This window comes from Rhinolophus sinicus, linkage group LG13, assembly GCF_036562045.2.
Source record: "Rhinolophus sinicus isolate RSC01 linkage group LG13, ASM3656204v1, whole genome shotgun sequence".
NCBI classification, from domain to species: Eukaryota; Metazoa; Chordata; class Mammalia; order Chiroptera; family Rhinolophidae; genus Rhinolophus; species Rhinolophus sinicus.
Genome location: NC_133762.1, coordinates 28,813,122 through 28,828,850, shown reverse-complemented (window position 1 = coordinate 28,828,850; position 15,729 = coordinate 28,813,122). Strand labels below are relative to the sequence as shown.

Below are 15,729 nucleotides of genomic sequence, written 5' to 3'. Positions count from 1 at the left end.
GAACCTAGTAGAATCAATGCAGTTGAGGGGTTTTGGTCTGCTGTGGCCGGGATAAAGTGACTCATCAATTAGCTGGTGCCCTTTCTCTATTCTTGACTCATTCAGCAAATGTTTACTGACTATCCACATTATTTGGACTCAGAAGTGAAGGTAGAGAGGAAACAGTCATGGGGGCAGGTAGAGTCAGGATCTGCTCCCAGGTCCTTCAGGACTCCAGAACCTGTTTGTTTCGTCATAAATATTTATATGGATACATGATAAAACAACCACTACCCTGCCTTCTAATTAGGTTTTATCTGAGGGCAGGGATTGTCTCGTTAGTACGTGTCCAAACCTTCCTGGCACCCAGAAGGTAGGAGAGCAACGCTGTGGTGTTTGCCAACACCTGGATTCTAATCCTGGCTGCCACCATGTCTTTGAGACAGACAGTGTGTTGCTTTCCTTCCCTGACTCAGTTGAATCATCTGTAAAACACGAACAGTGGCAAAAATCATACGTGAAAGAGCTGGCAGATTTATTTCAAGTTATCTCAGACTTTAGGAGAAAGAAAATATTGGGAATCTAGGCTGAAGATAGAGTCAACATTTATTGCCTCGTGTATTCCAAAACATCTTTCTCTCGCTCTCGGCAACCCTTCTGCCTTCTCCCCTAGTTGCCCTCCTCTTCTCCAAAATTGCCCTCTAGAGGGCACGCAAGCTCCACCGTTTCTCGTGCCTCACTTCCGATCGCCTGCGTACTTCATTTTGCGCAAGCGCACACTTCGCTACCCGGCGGCCCGTTCCGGTAATTAGGTGTCTCAGCGGGAGTTTGCACCCACTACGCCTGCGCAATCTCAGCCCCGCCCCTCCATCGCCGTCTCCGGAAACGCTTCCTTTCTACGCAGCCGCTACAGCCGCCGCCGTCCCTGGAGCTTTGCCTCTCTAGGCCGCTAGAGTCTCTCCTCCATGATCCTGTCTATCTGGATTGTTTCGGGGGCCTGCCGGTGAGGCTGGGCCGCCCTCGGACTCTTCGATTCTCAGATCAGTCACCGGTGAGTGAACCCCAAAGGAGCTGAAGTACGGGCGGGGCCCGAGCAGCCGGAACAGGCGGGATTTCCCCTCACTCTGGGAATGGGTCTTTCCATCCCGCCCTCCCCCACTCCCGGAATGGGCTCTCCCCCTGGGTCCCAATCCCTCCTCCCAGGCTGGGCAGTGTTGCCATGGTGACGGCCGGCGGGCTGAGACCCGGCGTGTGTCCTCGCAGGTGCCAGGGCGGCCCGGAGCCCATGGCGCGGCGGCGCTGATGCAGGCCCGGGCGGTGACCGGGTCCCGCGGGCCGGTATGGCGGGCCAGTTCCGCAGCTACGTGTGGGACCCGTTGCTGATCGTGTCGCAGATCGTCCTTATGCAGACCGTCTATTACGGCTCTTTGGGCCTGTGGCTGGCGCTGGTGGACGCGCTGGTGCGCAGCAGCCCCTCGCTGGACCAGATGTTCGACGCCGAGGTAGGGTCCTGCTCGGGCGCGGTCGGGGTCTCGGCTTCACCGTGTGGGGTTTGTGGCCCGACCCTCCTGGAATCTAGACCTGGTTGGGCCTCCTTCTAGCTTTGTTGCCCTCACCTTTCTGAGCCTCTGCTGCCCCATCTGTATAATGGAGCGACTGATAACAGAGGCAGATTTAGTACAAAGGAAAGGGACCTGGGTGTTATAACAAACAGGCCTGCGTTCCAGGCAACCGGATACTTCTCCTTTCTGACACTCTGAGAAAGTGACTTCACTTCTATGAATCCCAAGATTCTCAGGTGCCAAATTGGAGAGGAGGATGTGGATAAAAGAGTATTCAAGGAGATATAATGGACACTGCCTGGACTTGGGAGTCGGGCCTCCGTTTAAATTCCATTTGCTAGCTGTGTGACCTGGGCCAAATACCATCACCTTTCTGAACCTCCGTTTTTCTGTCTGCAAAAATCATGAGACTGGTAGCAGAGAGGTTGTGGGTTGCAGTGTAAGGAGCCTGTACTTTTGATCCAGAAAGGCTAGGTATCCAATTTAGCTGTGGGACTTTGGGCAAGTTGCTTTACCTTTCTGAGCCTGTTTCCTCTTCTAGAAATGGGATGGAATAATCCTCAGCAAAATGTGATAAGGCCCAGAGGGGCCTAGGAATATGAAAATACTTGATCAAGTGTAATGGAGGCCTAACAGGTGTTTGCATCTGAGAGGCAGATGTGTGTGGTAATGAGCTCCGTTCTTGGAGCTGGGAGATGTAGGGTGAGTCCTTGCTCCTGCTGTGTCGCCCTTGGGCACGTTATAATTCAAAAAGAGGTAAGAATAACAACATCAACAATAATAATAGCTTTGTGAGGTGGTCGTGAGGATTATGCGATTATGGACATCAAAGGCCTTTGTATAATGAAAGTGTGGTGCAGATGTTGGTATTTAGTAGTATTGTGTCACAAGTGGTGGAGGTTACACAGCAACAGGTGACCAGCAACAGGTGACCAGTAGTTTCCTCTTAGGAGTCTCTGTCCTCCTGGAAAAGGCGTGTGGGAATCCTGGGCTCTGTTGAAGAACCATCTCATGTGTGCAATCTGAATTTTAGACCGGGGTGGGCAAACCTTTCTTAAAGGGTGAGATAGTAAAGATTTTAGGTCACAACTACTCACTGCTATTGTCGCGCAAAAGCAGCCATAAGCAATACTAAGCGAATAGATGTGGCTATGTTTCAATAAAACTTTATTTACAAAAATAGATGCCTGGCCTGTGGGGCCATAGTTTGCTGAACCCTGTTCTAGACCTTGCTCTTGTTTCCTTATAGCAAAGTCATGGGCAAGTTATTTAACTTCTCTGAGCTTTTTATTCCTTCTTTGTAAGATGAGGATAATAACCCCCTCCTGGCTGCTGTGAGGGGGTGCAGACGAGATACTATAATGGACATCTGTGAGAGCACTTTTTGGAAATAGGCAGGCATGCTGGTGAAGGGGCATATTGTCTGTGCTCTTGGAAGAATGCTTGTTCCTCAGGAGGCCTGCTGGGGTCCTGGATCCTGGGGCTCTGCCACCTCACTTCTCCAGCATGTTTCCATTTGTGATTCCCCCTCAGATCCTGGGCTTTTCCAGCCCTCCAGGCCGGCTCTCCATGATGTCCTTCATCCTCAACGCCCTCACCTGGTAAGTATCGTCAGTTTTGTTAACCAGCTTTTGGGGTCTGAGCACCAGAACTAACTTCCTAAATTTGGATGTGAGACAGGCTGGCACTTGTTCCTGGGGACTGTGGACTAAAGTGGGTGGCAGAGGCCGATTCTGGGACCGGCTCCATCCCAGGGCTCCTTCCACTGCTGTTTGGGCTTAGCTAGAAAGCTCTTCTATCACTCTGTGCATGCTGTCTGTGGGACTTCTGTCTCCGATCACTTCCCTGATGTGGAATGAAGTGAGGAAAGGATTAGACCAGGATTCAGGAGACCTGGGTTCCGTTCTCGGTCCGTGTGCCATTGGCCAAGTTACTTCCCTCCTCTCTGGGCCTCAGGCTCCTCATCTGTGCTCTGAGGGGTTTGGCTGTGTGAAGTCTAAGGTCATCGATGACCACTGTTTGTCTTTCGAGAGATAGGTTAGCATAGTGATTAAGACCTCGGGCTGTGGAGGCAGACACACTTGGCTTTGCATCTCAGCTGTACCAGTGACTATGGACAAGTTAATCTGTCTAAGCCCCAGTTTTCTCATCAGGGAAATGAGGCTAACAGTATTACCCACCTCATAGCTGTAAGGATTAATTGAGCTAATTCATGAAAGTTCTCAGAGCAGTGCCTCGCACGTTACTATTGACCTTACTTACACTGGAGGTTGAAAACTCATGGGGGCTGATTTTGACCTAAATTTGGCCCCCAGGTCTGTTCTGTGTGGCTTACACAGTGGTCAGCCCATGCATGGTGTTTAAAACATTTTCCCACTTAGTTGAAAATCAGAATATTTTATATTTAAAAAGTCCAAATTTCTGGCTTCTCATGAAACATGGGAGGATTGATTCTAGGCCAAACTTCTAGCATGATGATTTTCCCAGTGGCAGCTGGCTCTTGTCCCCACTTTAGATGGAACGTGTGCTGCAGGGTGCCACAATCCCCACCAAGCCCTAGGATTCTCTTAGTGACAGTTGCCATTTATCATCAAGCTCGTAATTTTTCCTTCTGCCCAGCCTGACTCACTCTCAGCATTACCTGCCAGGTTCCTCTAGCATCTAATAACGTAAGCCTTGCTTCATACTTATCTTGCTTGCTTCTGACCCCTATGCTGTCATCCTCATTGTCCCTACTCCCCAAATAATCTAAGGTCCAGGACAACCCAGTGACAACTCACTGCTGTCCTCTCCCCACAGTGCCCTGGGCCTGCTGTACTTCATCCGACGAGGGAAGCAGTGTCTGGATTTCACTGTCACTGTCCATTTCTTTCACCTCCTGGGCTGCTGGTTCTACAGCTCCCGTTTCCCCTCGGCGCTGACCTGGTGGCTGGTCCAAGCCGTGTGCATTGCGCTCATGGCTGTCATCGGGGAGTACCTGTGCATGCGGACGGAGCTCAAGGAGATCCCCCTCAACTCATCCCCTAAATCCAATGTCTAGAATTGGGTCCTTTGGACACCTTGCTGGGAGTTTGGACCCCCAACGCCTTGGGCTGCTGAGACCCTCCAGATGAGGTCCAGCCCAGGTCCGAGAGGAACCCTGGAAATGTGAAGTCTCTGTTGGTGTGGGAGAGATAGTGAGGTCCCGTCAAGAAGACAGGTAGCCGTCAGGATCACAGCTGTAAGAATGGCCTCTGTCTGCTGAAGCCTTGGTGTCTGGGAGGTCAGCAAGGGGACCTCTTTCAGGGTCATAACAGAATTGGAACCCTGTCACTCTTGAGCCACCCTACCTGTCACCAGCCTGTTATTTTAAAAAAGAAAAAAAATCAAGGAGAACTGATTGGAGCAAACCACTTTTCTGGTCATCTGTCTTACCTCCCTGGGACAGCTGTTACCTTTGCCATGTTGCGGAACCACAGCTATTCTGTCTGGAGAAACACGGGGCCTGGATCCATAACCACAGAAAAAGATGTAGGTGCAAAGTATTAGGCTGCTGTCAGGGAGAGGATGGCAGATGGAGGCATCAAGCACAAGGAAAATGCACAACCTGTGTCCTGCTTCGTGCATGTGTACACGCACCCATGAACCCACGACTAACTTTTCTACTGGGTGCCTACCTTGCCGCCAGCTTTCAACATAGCAGGCGTTAGGACCCAGAGGCAAGTGTCAGCATCACTCCTAGCCTTACCCTCATAACAGGGTCACTGCCTGTTCCCTAGGAATGACCAGGCACCCTAGCTCCCATTGGACCTCAGATCTGGCAATAGTTCTTTTTTCCTAACTTACTTGGAATTCTACAGTGGGAAGGGTATGGTGGGTGCCTAGAGATAGGAAGCCCAACCTTCCAGCTCAACCTGCACTCATAGTGCTGAGGGAGATAGGAATTTGCTGCTAAGATTTTTCTTGGGGGTGGAGTGTCCTCTGTGAGGGGCTTGCAGCTGTCCTTCCTGTATACATAAATACAGTATTTTCCACGGTTGCCTGTATGTACTTTGTAATGCCATAGTTGGGACTGAGAGATCAGCACAGCCGTATAAAGAATTAGGTCACCTCCTCTTCTGGACCCCAGGTTATTCCTCCATTTGGTTAAAATGCTAAGTGCGGGGAACTCCTAAATCCCACCCACCCCCCACCGTCAGCCTCCTCTCCACCTTGGGTGAACTGCCATAACTCTCAGGATTCCTTTTCCACTTGCTGGTGATTTCTGAACATGTCCAGAGGAACACACTGGTCTAGACCCCTTCTGCACTGAAATCATGCGGGTCCTCCGGAGTCTGCCCAACAGCTGTCAGTGTTTAGCCTTTAGTGTTAGGGCCACACAGATGGGTTTGGTGTCTCCACAGGAAGCCTTTCTAGCCTCCTGGCGCCCAGCCCTCCCAAGTAGGGAGTTGAGGCTGACAAGATGAAGGTGTAAGAGTGAACGTGCCTGGGTGGAGGCTGGGCAAGTGCTGGGCTGAGGCTCCTCAGTGACTTGGGGTGCTCGGGCAAAGCCGGAAGGAAGCAGCTTAGTAATGGGGCTCTCATCCTGGCCGCAGAGTCCAGGAGGCAAGCTCAGCTGAGATGACTTCCCCTGGGTCGGGGGGTGTCCCCCAGACACCAGACACTACAGGCATGGGGCTAAGTGTATTTTGAGAAAGGCATCAGAGCACCTGTGTGGCTGCCATCCTCCTTGGTCATCTGTGGGGGTCGCTCCAGCCTATATTGGCACACCTGTTTGGGAGTTTCCTTCAAGAGCTTCTGCCATTCCGCATAGTTCCTGTAATGACAGAGCTCTTCCCCTTGAGTGTTAGTTTGATTTTTGGAAACTATTGAAAGTCAGGGGAGCCAATTTTCTTTTCAATAATACAGTGGCTGAGCTGAATGACACGGGTCAAAAATATGTGACCTTAACGAGATTTTTTTGGTTTGTAAAGTAACAATAAAAGCCATATCTAGAGGCAAGTTCCAGAGAGAACTGGGCAATTGCCATGACATCATTTTAGTAAAAAATAACAACATCTATTGATTGTTTAATAGATGTCCAACAGTGGGCTTTACATCTCCTTGCTCACTTTTCACAACAACTTTTTGAAGTCGAAAATGTCGTCATCCGTATCTTCCAGATGAGGAAACTAAGGAATTGGCCCGAGATGACACGTTAGGAGCTGGTAGAGCAGGACTCTCCAGTAGTGATATTAGTAAACTCATTCTGAAGACATTAATAGCTAAAGGATATATAAGTTCTTATTGGTTAAACCGTCCATCACCTTATACCTTCACATCCTACTGTACTGTTTTATACTAAGGATGTGTAGTGCTTTATAAACATTACTAGCTTTCTAAGAAAAACTGATAACAGTACGTTAAATATGGCCACTGATTTCCACGTGTATGGAGGAATGTAGGAAATGATTTTATTTCTAAAAGATAGAGGTAAGTTCCCTTCACCTCACCACTGAGTTGGTGTCTCTTGACTATCTAGTGGTCTGAAGTCTGGACTTCCCTTCATCCCACCTACTATCTGGACTCGGCCATTTGGAGAGAGAAGTGGGCACTAGTACATAGCCGGTGCTTAGAATAGTTATAACCCAGAAGGACGGGAAAGGAGAAAGGCATATGTAGCTCCAAGGGTGCCTCTATCCCCGAGTTACAGGCAGCCCCCCAGATCAGAGCCAGTTGAGGCCAGGATGGCAGCCAGTGGGCACCTGGGGGTGGGGTGGGAAGCTCCAGGTCCCCATGAGTCCTATGGGGGCACAGCTCAAACAGGTGGCTCAGGAAGCAGAGTTTCTTAGCCTCTTTCTTCAGTGACGCCCAGGTCAGGGTAGCTTCCTGCCGGCAGTCCCAGGGCAGTCAGTATGCAGGCGAGGGACTCCGGCCAGTAGCTGTAGCTGGAGGACCCTGAGCTTCGGCTGGGAGAGTAGGGGTGGATTCAAGGCACAAAAGGCCCTCAGTGGAGAGGGAATTAAAAGGCACTGGCATGCTTGAGGCTTTCTGTAGGAAAGTAGCAAAGGGTGGTGTCATAGCATTGAGAGGAGGGGGTAGAGGGACCAGAGAGTTTCAGCCCCTGTCCGGCCACAACCTGGGCAAGTCAGAATTCTAGCAGTCTAATGGTGGGAGGCTTTAGAGAGCTGCAATAGAGTGCAGATTCAGTCCTGGAGTCCCGTTGCTAGCTGTGAGACCTTGGAAAGCTATATAAGCTCCCCCTACCTCAGTTTCCTCATTTGTCAACCAGGGATAAGAACAGTGCTTCCCTGGGTGGTTGTGAGGATTTAATGAGATGTCACGTGTAAAGCAGTTAGCACCTGGCCTAGCACATAGGAAGTGATCCAGAAATGTAAGCAATTACAGTTCTTGGGCCATCCCTCCCTCCCCGCATTTTACAGAGGACACACCTTTCTTCTGAGCCCTGTTACCTGGGGGACGGCACAGGCCTGCTAGGTACAGCCGACACGTATTACGCACTGCAAAGTGATTTCTCTGTGTTCTCACTTCATCCGATAAGGCAGGCACCATTATTTCCCTCGTTTGGCAGACAAATGGAGGATAAGGAGAAAAGAACGTGACCACACAGCTGATAAGAAGCTGTGCCTCTGCCTGCACAGCTTCCTCTTTTCATGTTCCAGTCGTGTTTGGAGTGTGCGTGGTCCAGACGACGAGAGGGACAGTCTTGGGAATCCACATGCCATTTTAGCAAAAGGTTGTGAATGTGAACACAGGGCTGACTGTTTAATAAGCAGCTCGTTCCCTTATTGGGCAGTTCGGCAGCTGCTCATAAGTGAGAAACAGCGTCCATACTGGCCTCAGGGTTTTATGAGGGTGCAGAGAAGGCGTGGGAAAAAGGCCAAACATTTGTTCAACACCCCATAAATTGGCTTCACCTACAGCCAGCCTGATTTGCTCAAAGCCCTATGGAATGGATATTAATATCCCTATTTAATAGAGATGAAAGTAGGCTCAATGAGGTCATGTGACTTGTTGAAAGTCACTCAAATACTTTAATTCCCTGCCCTCCCCACCGCCCCAAGTTAATTGTCAGGGAGCCATTTATGTGGTGGTCTCTGATCCCTGATATCTGTTGCAGCCTCCTGCCCAAATCGGGATGAGCCCAGAAGAGGAACCTCAGATTGAAGTGGTTAAACAAAGGGAGGGTGTAGTGGGAAGACCCCAGTTGTGGGATTGTGGGGGGCAGGTTGCCTGAGGTTCAGGTTAGGAGATGGCTGGAAGAGTGCACTCCTGCCAGTCACTAACCCTAGGCCGGCATCTCTCCCCGTGGTGCCCTGGCCACACTGGGTCTCACGGGCTCCCTTCTACTTAATACTCCATGTCACTTCCAGTGATGGGCAACCCCGGGCCCAGCTCTGGCTTCCTATGGGGCAAAGCAGAAGCTGGCAATCTTTTGGGCCCCCAGTTGGGGTTCCCTGGGTAGGCTTCCTTGAAGAAGAATGCAGGGGGCCCCTTGACAGGGCTTTTTTTTGCGGGGGAGAGGGTGGGAGTACCTTTGCTGACCGCCTGCTGAGAGCCTGTGATGGCGTGTGCGGGGGCCGAAGTTCATGTGACAGTGGAAGGATGAAATGGAAAATGCTTAGGAGGAAAGATCGAGTAAAGGTTATTTTAGAAGCTTGATGGGATTGATGACGTACAGCAAGAGTAACGAAATGGAGACCCAGGAACTGGGCTGGGGTGCAAGCTGAGTGGGAAGATAGCTTGAAGTGGAGGTTACTGGGTGGCGGTTGCGCGGAAGTGCCCGGGGTGGGGGTGGGGGGATGCCCTGTAGGTACCCGAGCACAGCCACAGAAAGGCGGCAGGCGGCGGCAAGGAGCAAGCGTGCGCTGAGGCGCGGGTCAGCCTGACGCAGGCAGAGCCAGGCGGCGCACAGCCTCCCGCGCCTCCCCACGGGAGACGCGTTCCATTTTCCGCAGGTGCGGCCCAGGTGATTCTCATCAGGGTGCTGAGCACCAGTGGGGAGGTGGGGTGTGAGCGGGCGGGCTCAGGGGGAGATCACCTCTCTCCCGTCTTTCTCCCCCTGCCAATGTGGGGATCCCTCTCCATCAGTGGCTTCCGGGGGTGGGGTGGAGGCTCTGCATCCCTGGGTGATTTCATTGCTTTCGCCAGGGCACCCGCTCCACTCAGCCTGCCTCTAGGGGAATAAGGAGGATTGTAATCTTTGTCCAGAGAAAGCCTGGGCTTTCCTCTCCCCAACTGCATGTTCAGGGCCCTGTGGCTTCTGCCCACAGGGTGACCCCGACCAGATGCGTGGATCAGGGCTGAGGGTTGGATGATGGATGAGCCATGTCACGTGGGAGCAGTTGGGACACAGTACCAGTTTCCCACCTGACTTGGTGCTTTCCTTAATCAGGGGCTTTCAGTGACTCACGCAGGGCCCAGCGACACCCATTTATTGACACCTGAGGCTGTGATAATTAGGGTAATGCACGCGCATGACGGGCTGGATGCTCCCTTGGGCATTTTTCCTTTCTTCCGGAAAGGAAATGGGGTGCAGCCAGGAGACCCAGATTAGAGTTCTGGCTCCACCGCTCCAAGCGGTGTGAGTCTGGGCAAGTACTTCCAGTCTCGGCACCGCGGTTTCCTGGTCTCCTTGGCTTGCAGGGCCATTGTGAGGCACCTGGCACCCAGGAAACACCCAAAAAGTGTTCCCTTTCTATGACTTCACAGAGTACACCACTCAGGAGGTCAGTTCGCGGAGGTGGGAAGGGGTGCAGCTCGCTGGCTTCTTTGTCCCGGGTTCTAGACTGACCTTAAGGACCTGGGGATGGGGTAGAAGCCTTGAAGCCCTGGTGCACTCTCCCCCTACCTCCACTAGGACCTCTTGCCTCCCGCCTTTCCAGACCCAGACAAACAGGCAGAGCCGGCCGTAGTATTCTTCAGTGCCATATGGGAGATTTTATTCGTATACTCGCGAATTTTCCCGTCCAGCCTTTCCATTCAGATGTTTGCGTGATCTCTGCGCTCCGCTCACACTCTGGCTCCCATCCAAGGCCGTAACCTGCATCAGACCGCGGTGTTAGGAGCTAAGACCGCCTCCAGGGGGCGCTGCGGTCCAGGGAGAGGGCTTAGGGGCCTGGCGTTGCGAGGTATTGCAGGTTGGAGGTAGAGGTAAGGGGTTTTGTGAAGGAGAAGCCTCCGTTTCGTCTGGACCCCCAAGCCCATCACCCCCTTCCTTTCTTTCTTGGGACCTGAATTCTCTCCTGGAGCGGCGGGAGTATTTTTCATGCTAAGGAACTTTTTCAGAGTAAATCTTATTTGAAGCATGAATAAATAAAACAAATAGAGAGTTGATTTTGTCTGAGAGGGGATGGGATGTGGCAGAGCCCTACTTGACCACTCCCCTCCCCCCACATTTAGAAATTCCTAAACGTGCTTACTCAGATTTCTGTGAGATTCTGAACCATAGCCGTTGTGGCCACTCCTGAGGCCTCAAAGCAGTGGGATGACTCACCTCAGAACCCACATTCCCAGTCTGCCTTCCTTCCCCAGAGCCTCTAGTGGGATTCTGGGAGGCTCCACCCTAGCCACTGCCCTGCTGTGTGGCCTCGGTCAGTAGCTTCCGCCTCTCTGAGCTTCCCTTTCTAGGTATGAAGTGGGGCCTGCCAGCCACAGCCCCCAAGAGTCCGGATCCCAAGCCCTCCGACTCAGGGGCCCCGCTCTGGGCCTGGCTCGGGGTGTGCATCTCACCCTGCCTGGCAGTGGCGTCGTCACACCCTGTATGCATGGTACATCGGCAGCTCAAGTGATGCAGAGCAGAAGCGGGTGCAGCAGCGCTTGACGAAGCGCAGGGAGGATGCCCTGCACATCACGCGGGGCCCCGGGAGGTGGACTCGTGTGGGCAGCCCCTCAAACCAGATCCACTGGTCAGCTGCTGCCAGCTGCTCCATGTACCCCATGGCAGTTCTCTGCTGGTGGGTCTTCAGGAAGATGACTTGGGGACACTCAGTGGGTCGCTGCCTCCCCTGGGCTCCAGGGCTGGTGGTCAGGCCATGACTCCTCAATGTCCTTGGGATCTCAGGTGCCACCTGTTTTCTTCCTGGTATTGCTGCACGTGGCTGCCGGGCCTCCTTCCTCTTCCCCACCCCCACCTTGCACTTCGACTCTAACTTCTTGGACTCCAGTTTCTTCTTAGAGCACCTAGCCTGCTGGGGCCCTCCGTTATTCTGGTCTACTCCACTGCTGAGCGCGATGTTCCTGGTAAGGAGAGGAACGGCAGTCAGCAGAGCAGGACTAACGCCCGGTCCTCTAGCCTACTCCCAGCACAGTTGCTGTGCAGCCAGCTCAGGGGAGCCTGTTAAGAAAGCTAAAGGGAGGGCATTTGAGATCCTGCTTCCTGGCAACTGTTGTCAGTTTGGGCTCAAATAAACTCTTACACAAAAAAACAACAGACAAAAACAAAAAAGCTAGAGGGCCCGAAAAGGAACTTCTCTACCACCCAGAGGTCTTGTGTCCGGGCGCAGGGGCTTTGATACTATTGGCAGCAGGGATGAGAGAGGTTGGGAAGGCGAAAGGCAATCACTAGTAGGTAGGACACTAGGAATACAGATGGTCTGCATCGGCCAGTAGGATAGGGTTCTGCCTTCTGGATTTCGGTGGATGGGGCAAACGAGTTCAGTGGTTGTTTTCAAATTGTGTTCCAAGAAATCTGAGGGTTCCCCTCAACCCACAAGGGCAGGGTGAGGGCAGGATACCTTCCCCCACAACAACACAACTGGGGCTTGGGGACAAATATTTGAAGAGGTTTTGCTGCTTTAAAAAGGTTGGAAAACTATGGACTAGCTGATCCTGACCCTCTTGCCTGCTCTAGGAGGCCAGCTCAGGAGGAGGAGCCCCGAGAGGTGGAGTTGTCCAGAGGTACTGAGTGCTGGAAGGGACTTTCCCAAAAGGTGTCTAGAATCTACTGAGTCCTCTGGAAAGTGGCAGCACCGTCCTAGCTGAGTGTGTGGAGAGGGGCGAGGCCTCGGGCTCAAGATAATGACAATAGTGATGATAATAATGGCCACTATTGACCGAGTGCCACTGTGTGGCAGGCCCGGACCCTCACAGTCCTGCACAGTGGGACGCAGTGAAGCGGCAGAACAGCTTATAGAGCACAGGCTTTCAAGACAGAAGCTGGGGTTCAAATTCGCTTCTGCCTCTTACCATCTGTGTGATTTGGGGCAAGACATCGAAGCTCTCAGAGCCTTAATTTCCTCATCTGCAAAACTGGAATAATTCTGTCTACCTAATAGGGTTGTCAGGAAGAACAAACTAAATGGGGACCTGCTTGTACAGTACTTAGCACAGTACGTGGCACTTAGCAGGTGCCTAATAAACGTGAGCTTTCTTAATATTCTCATGCGATTGATGAGGAAATTGAGCCTCAGCAAGATGCCTAGTCTGCTGGTAAATCTCGGGGTTGTGTTGACTTGAGAAGGGGAGGAGTGTCCCTCCTGCTCAGGGACCCCAGTGGTGGTCAGTCCCATAATTGGACGATGTTGACCATGGTTAAGATCACAGCTCTGGTATCAGACAGGAATGGCTTCAAATCCTGGCTCTGCCACTTACCAGGTCAGGTAACTGGGACAGGTCATTTCATCTCCTGAGCCTCAGCTCAGTAAAATAGGGCTCGTAAATACCTTTCTCACAGAGGCTTTGTGAAAATGTGGTTTTCTACATTCCTTAGCACAGTTCCTGTTCCTAGTAGAGAGAGTGTGGGTCCACGGTGGGGGCTGAGCTCACCCAGAGGAGATCAGGAGGATTGTCGGAGCTCTGAGCAGTGAATTCCAACACATGTTGGCCAGTTTATACAGTTTTTTGATCCGGGGGTTCGAGTTCTTGAGTAGCCTCAAGAGCGACAAATTTTTTAACACCTGCCAGAGTCAAGAAACCAGGAAAACAGAAGCTTCAGCTTTCCTGGGACAGCCTCCCACTCCCACCCACACTTTGGCTCAACTCAGCCTGGTGAGTTCTTCTGGGTCACTCAGGCTGGCACCCAGGGCCAGTAAGTACTGCATGGGTGCTCAGGCTCTCCTCAGCTAGACCAGGATGGGGCATCTTACCATTTTAAGTTGGTTCTGCTTAATTACTTTGTTGACAGCCTGCTGTATCTTGTCCCGTGGTTCTTTGTCTTGCACCTGAGAGAGAGAGGGAGCGAGGGAGAGCTACCACAGGAAGAATCCCGCCGAACGCCTCCGGATGCCTCTCCATTTGCCTCAGCATTATTTGACCAGCCCTAGACTAGGAGTTTTGTCACCTTCATTTGAGGGCAGAAATGGGGAGACCATTCTAACTCTTCTGACCTCCCTTCACCCTTCACCTCTCCCTTTCCCTCCACCTGCCCTAGTTACTCTTTATAAGGCCCCCTCTAGGTCCAGTCCTTAGTCCAACCTCAAAAACCACTCCATTCTCGGGCCTCTTCTTTGCTGATGGACTCATGCTGGGGCTCTGAGGCTTCAAAGACAGACAGAGCAAGACTGGTACCAGATACTCTCTGTGCCCTGCCCCTCTCAGTTCAGCCAGCATTCAGACTGGGCATCAGGATGGCTGTGCTGCAACTCCCAGGGAGGGGAGCTGTGACATCACTGAAATGTGTGACAGCAGCAGGGCTGGGTCTCCAAGGAGTATGTGTGTGGCAGGGGTGGGGGGTGGAGGGTGAGGCAGAAACTCCCATCTGTGGAGAAACTTAGTAGGTACCAGGCAGAGGCCTATATTGTCACCACCTCCCTGTGACCTAAGAGGATTATCCCCTCTTTTTTAACGAAGCAGCCAATGTTCAAAGAGGTTAAATAATTTACTGAAGGCCACACAGCTAGATAATGGTCAAGCCGGAAACCTAAGGTCTGACAGTCAGCTCATGAAACCAGGGCTTCCCAACTAAGCTCATCTCTTCGTTCATGTCACGTGTTAACGGCACCCACACGGCAGATGTTCTAAGTGTTAGAATCAAAGAAAGTTCTTACCCTCAAGGAACTTACATTCTAGTGGAGGGCAAACAAAACAATGTGGGTGCTTGTAAATGACTAACAGTTGGCTCTCTAAAACAATGTATGTGTGGGTGTTTATTATAAGCTTTACTGATAGAAATCTGAAATAATGAAATTCTGCAATAGTCTTTATTGCACATTCTATAGCCATTTGATTCTTACAGTATACTTTTCTTGAATTGTGCCTCTTATATCCATAGCCAACCTATGGTTGTAATGGATGAACAAATGTAGTTCCAACATGAATGTTAATATTTTCATTTACACTAGAGTAAGAAGAAAGTGAAAAAGTGAAAGAACAAAGATGTTGGAATTCCACTCATTCATCAAAGACGTGATCAACTTATTTGCTATATTGGATCACAGTTTTCAAAACTGGAAGTATATTTTCTCAAAAAAAAAAATATATATTTTTGCAGGCCATATAGTTGCAACTACTCAACTCTGCTGTTGTGTGAAAGCAGCCATAGTTAATATGTAAATGAGTAGACATGGCTTTTTGCAATAAAACTTTATTTACAAAAACAGTTGATGGGCTGGATTTGGCCCATGGCCAACTTCTGCTCTAGACAATCAACAAAACAATAAATCAAACCTGAATTATCACGTTTACTTATTTCTGTGGTAGAAACACTCCTACCATGGCTGATTTCAAGCTCCCAATGTAATGTCACTGAATACAGAGTTGAATAGAAATGCAGAGTACATACCATTATACATTATATATTTCTACTATATTTTTACAGATGTAAAGACTCAAATATAGGTAATAGTAAGAAGTAGTCAAAAAAAATGGAAGGTGATGAGTTTGAGCATTTTTCACTTTTGTTTTTAATATCATTATTTTAATTAAGCTTGTATAATTTAATTTTTAATGATGGCTATGCCTAACAACCGGCCAGCAGTGTTCCTGAAAATGTAACAGGCTTTATCGAGCCCTTCTGGATCAGTTCCAGCATACCATAGATGGAAGTAAGGGCGTGGAGAAAATTAAACAGAGCAGAGGGGACAGGAGAGCGAAGGTAGAAGGTCTGCTGTATCAAAAAGGGTGGAATGGGAAAGATTCACCAACAAGATGACATTAGAGCAGAGACATGAAGGAAGTGAGTGGTGGTGGCAGGAGATGAGGGCAGGGAAGGAGCTGTGGGGGAGGGTTGGGACAGACAGGGGGGACTTTAATAACTCGGGCTGCATCAGAA

General features: G+C 50.7%; 2 protein-coding genes across 3 annotated transcripts in view; one reads left to right on the top strand and one right to left on the bottom strand.

Annotated features, from left to right (window-relative positions):
• Positions 1 to 1,319: 1,319 nt before the first annotated feature.
• Positions 1,320 to 15,729, top strand: part of SYS1 (SYS1 golgi trafficking protein) — a 28,796-nt gene continuing 14,386 nt past the window's right edge. The window contains exons 1-3 of one of the 2 annotated variants that reach the window (XM_019749720.2): positions 1,320 to 1,481; positions 3,075 to 3,142; positions 4,341 to 5,559. In XM_019749720.2, coding sequence (XP_019605279.1) covers positions 1,320 to 1,481; positions 3,075 to 3,142; positions 4,341 to 4,581 — 471 coding nt within the window. In that variant the 3' untranslated portion in view covers positions 4,582 to 5,559. Of the gene's footprint in view, positions 1,482 to 3,074; positions 3,143 to 4,340; positions 5,560 to 15,729 lie in introns of those variants that run through there. The other variant, XM_019749721.2, reaches the window with a different exon arrangement.
• TP53TG5 (TP53 target 5) lies at positions 7,348 to 13,982 on the bottom strand. The gene is made up of 6 exons (XM_019749620.2): positions 13,935 to 13,982; positions 13,607 to 13,681; positions 13,287 to 13,417; positions 11,279 to 11,759; positions 9,338 to 9,507; positions 7,348 to 7,468 (listed from the first exon to the last, which is right to left on the bottom strand). Exons 1-6 carry the CDS (start codon positions 13,980 to 13,982, stop codon positions 7,348 to 7,350), a joined length of 1,026 nt encoding a protein of 341 aa, XP_019605179.2.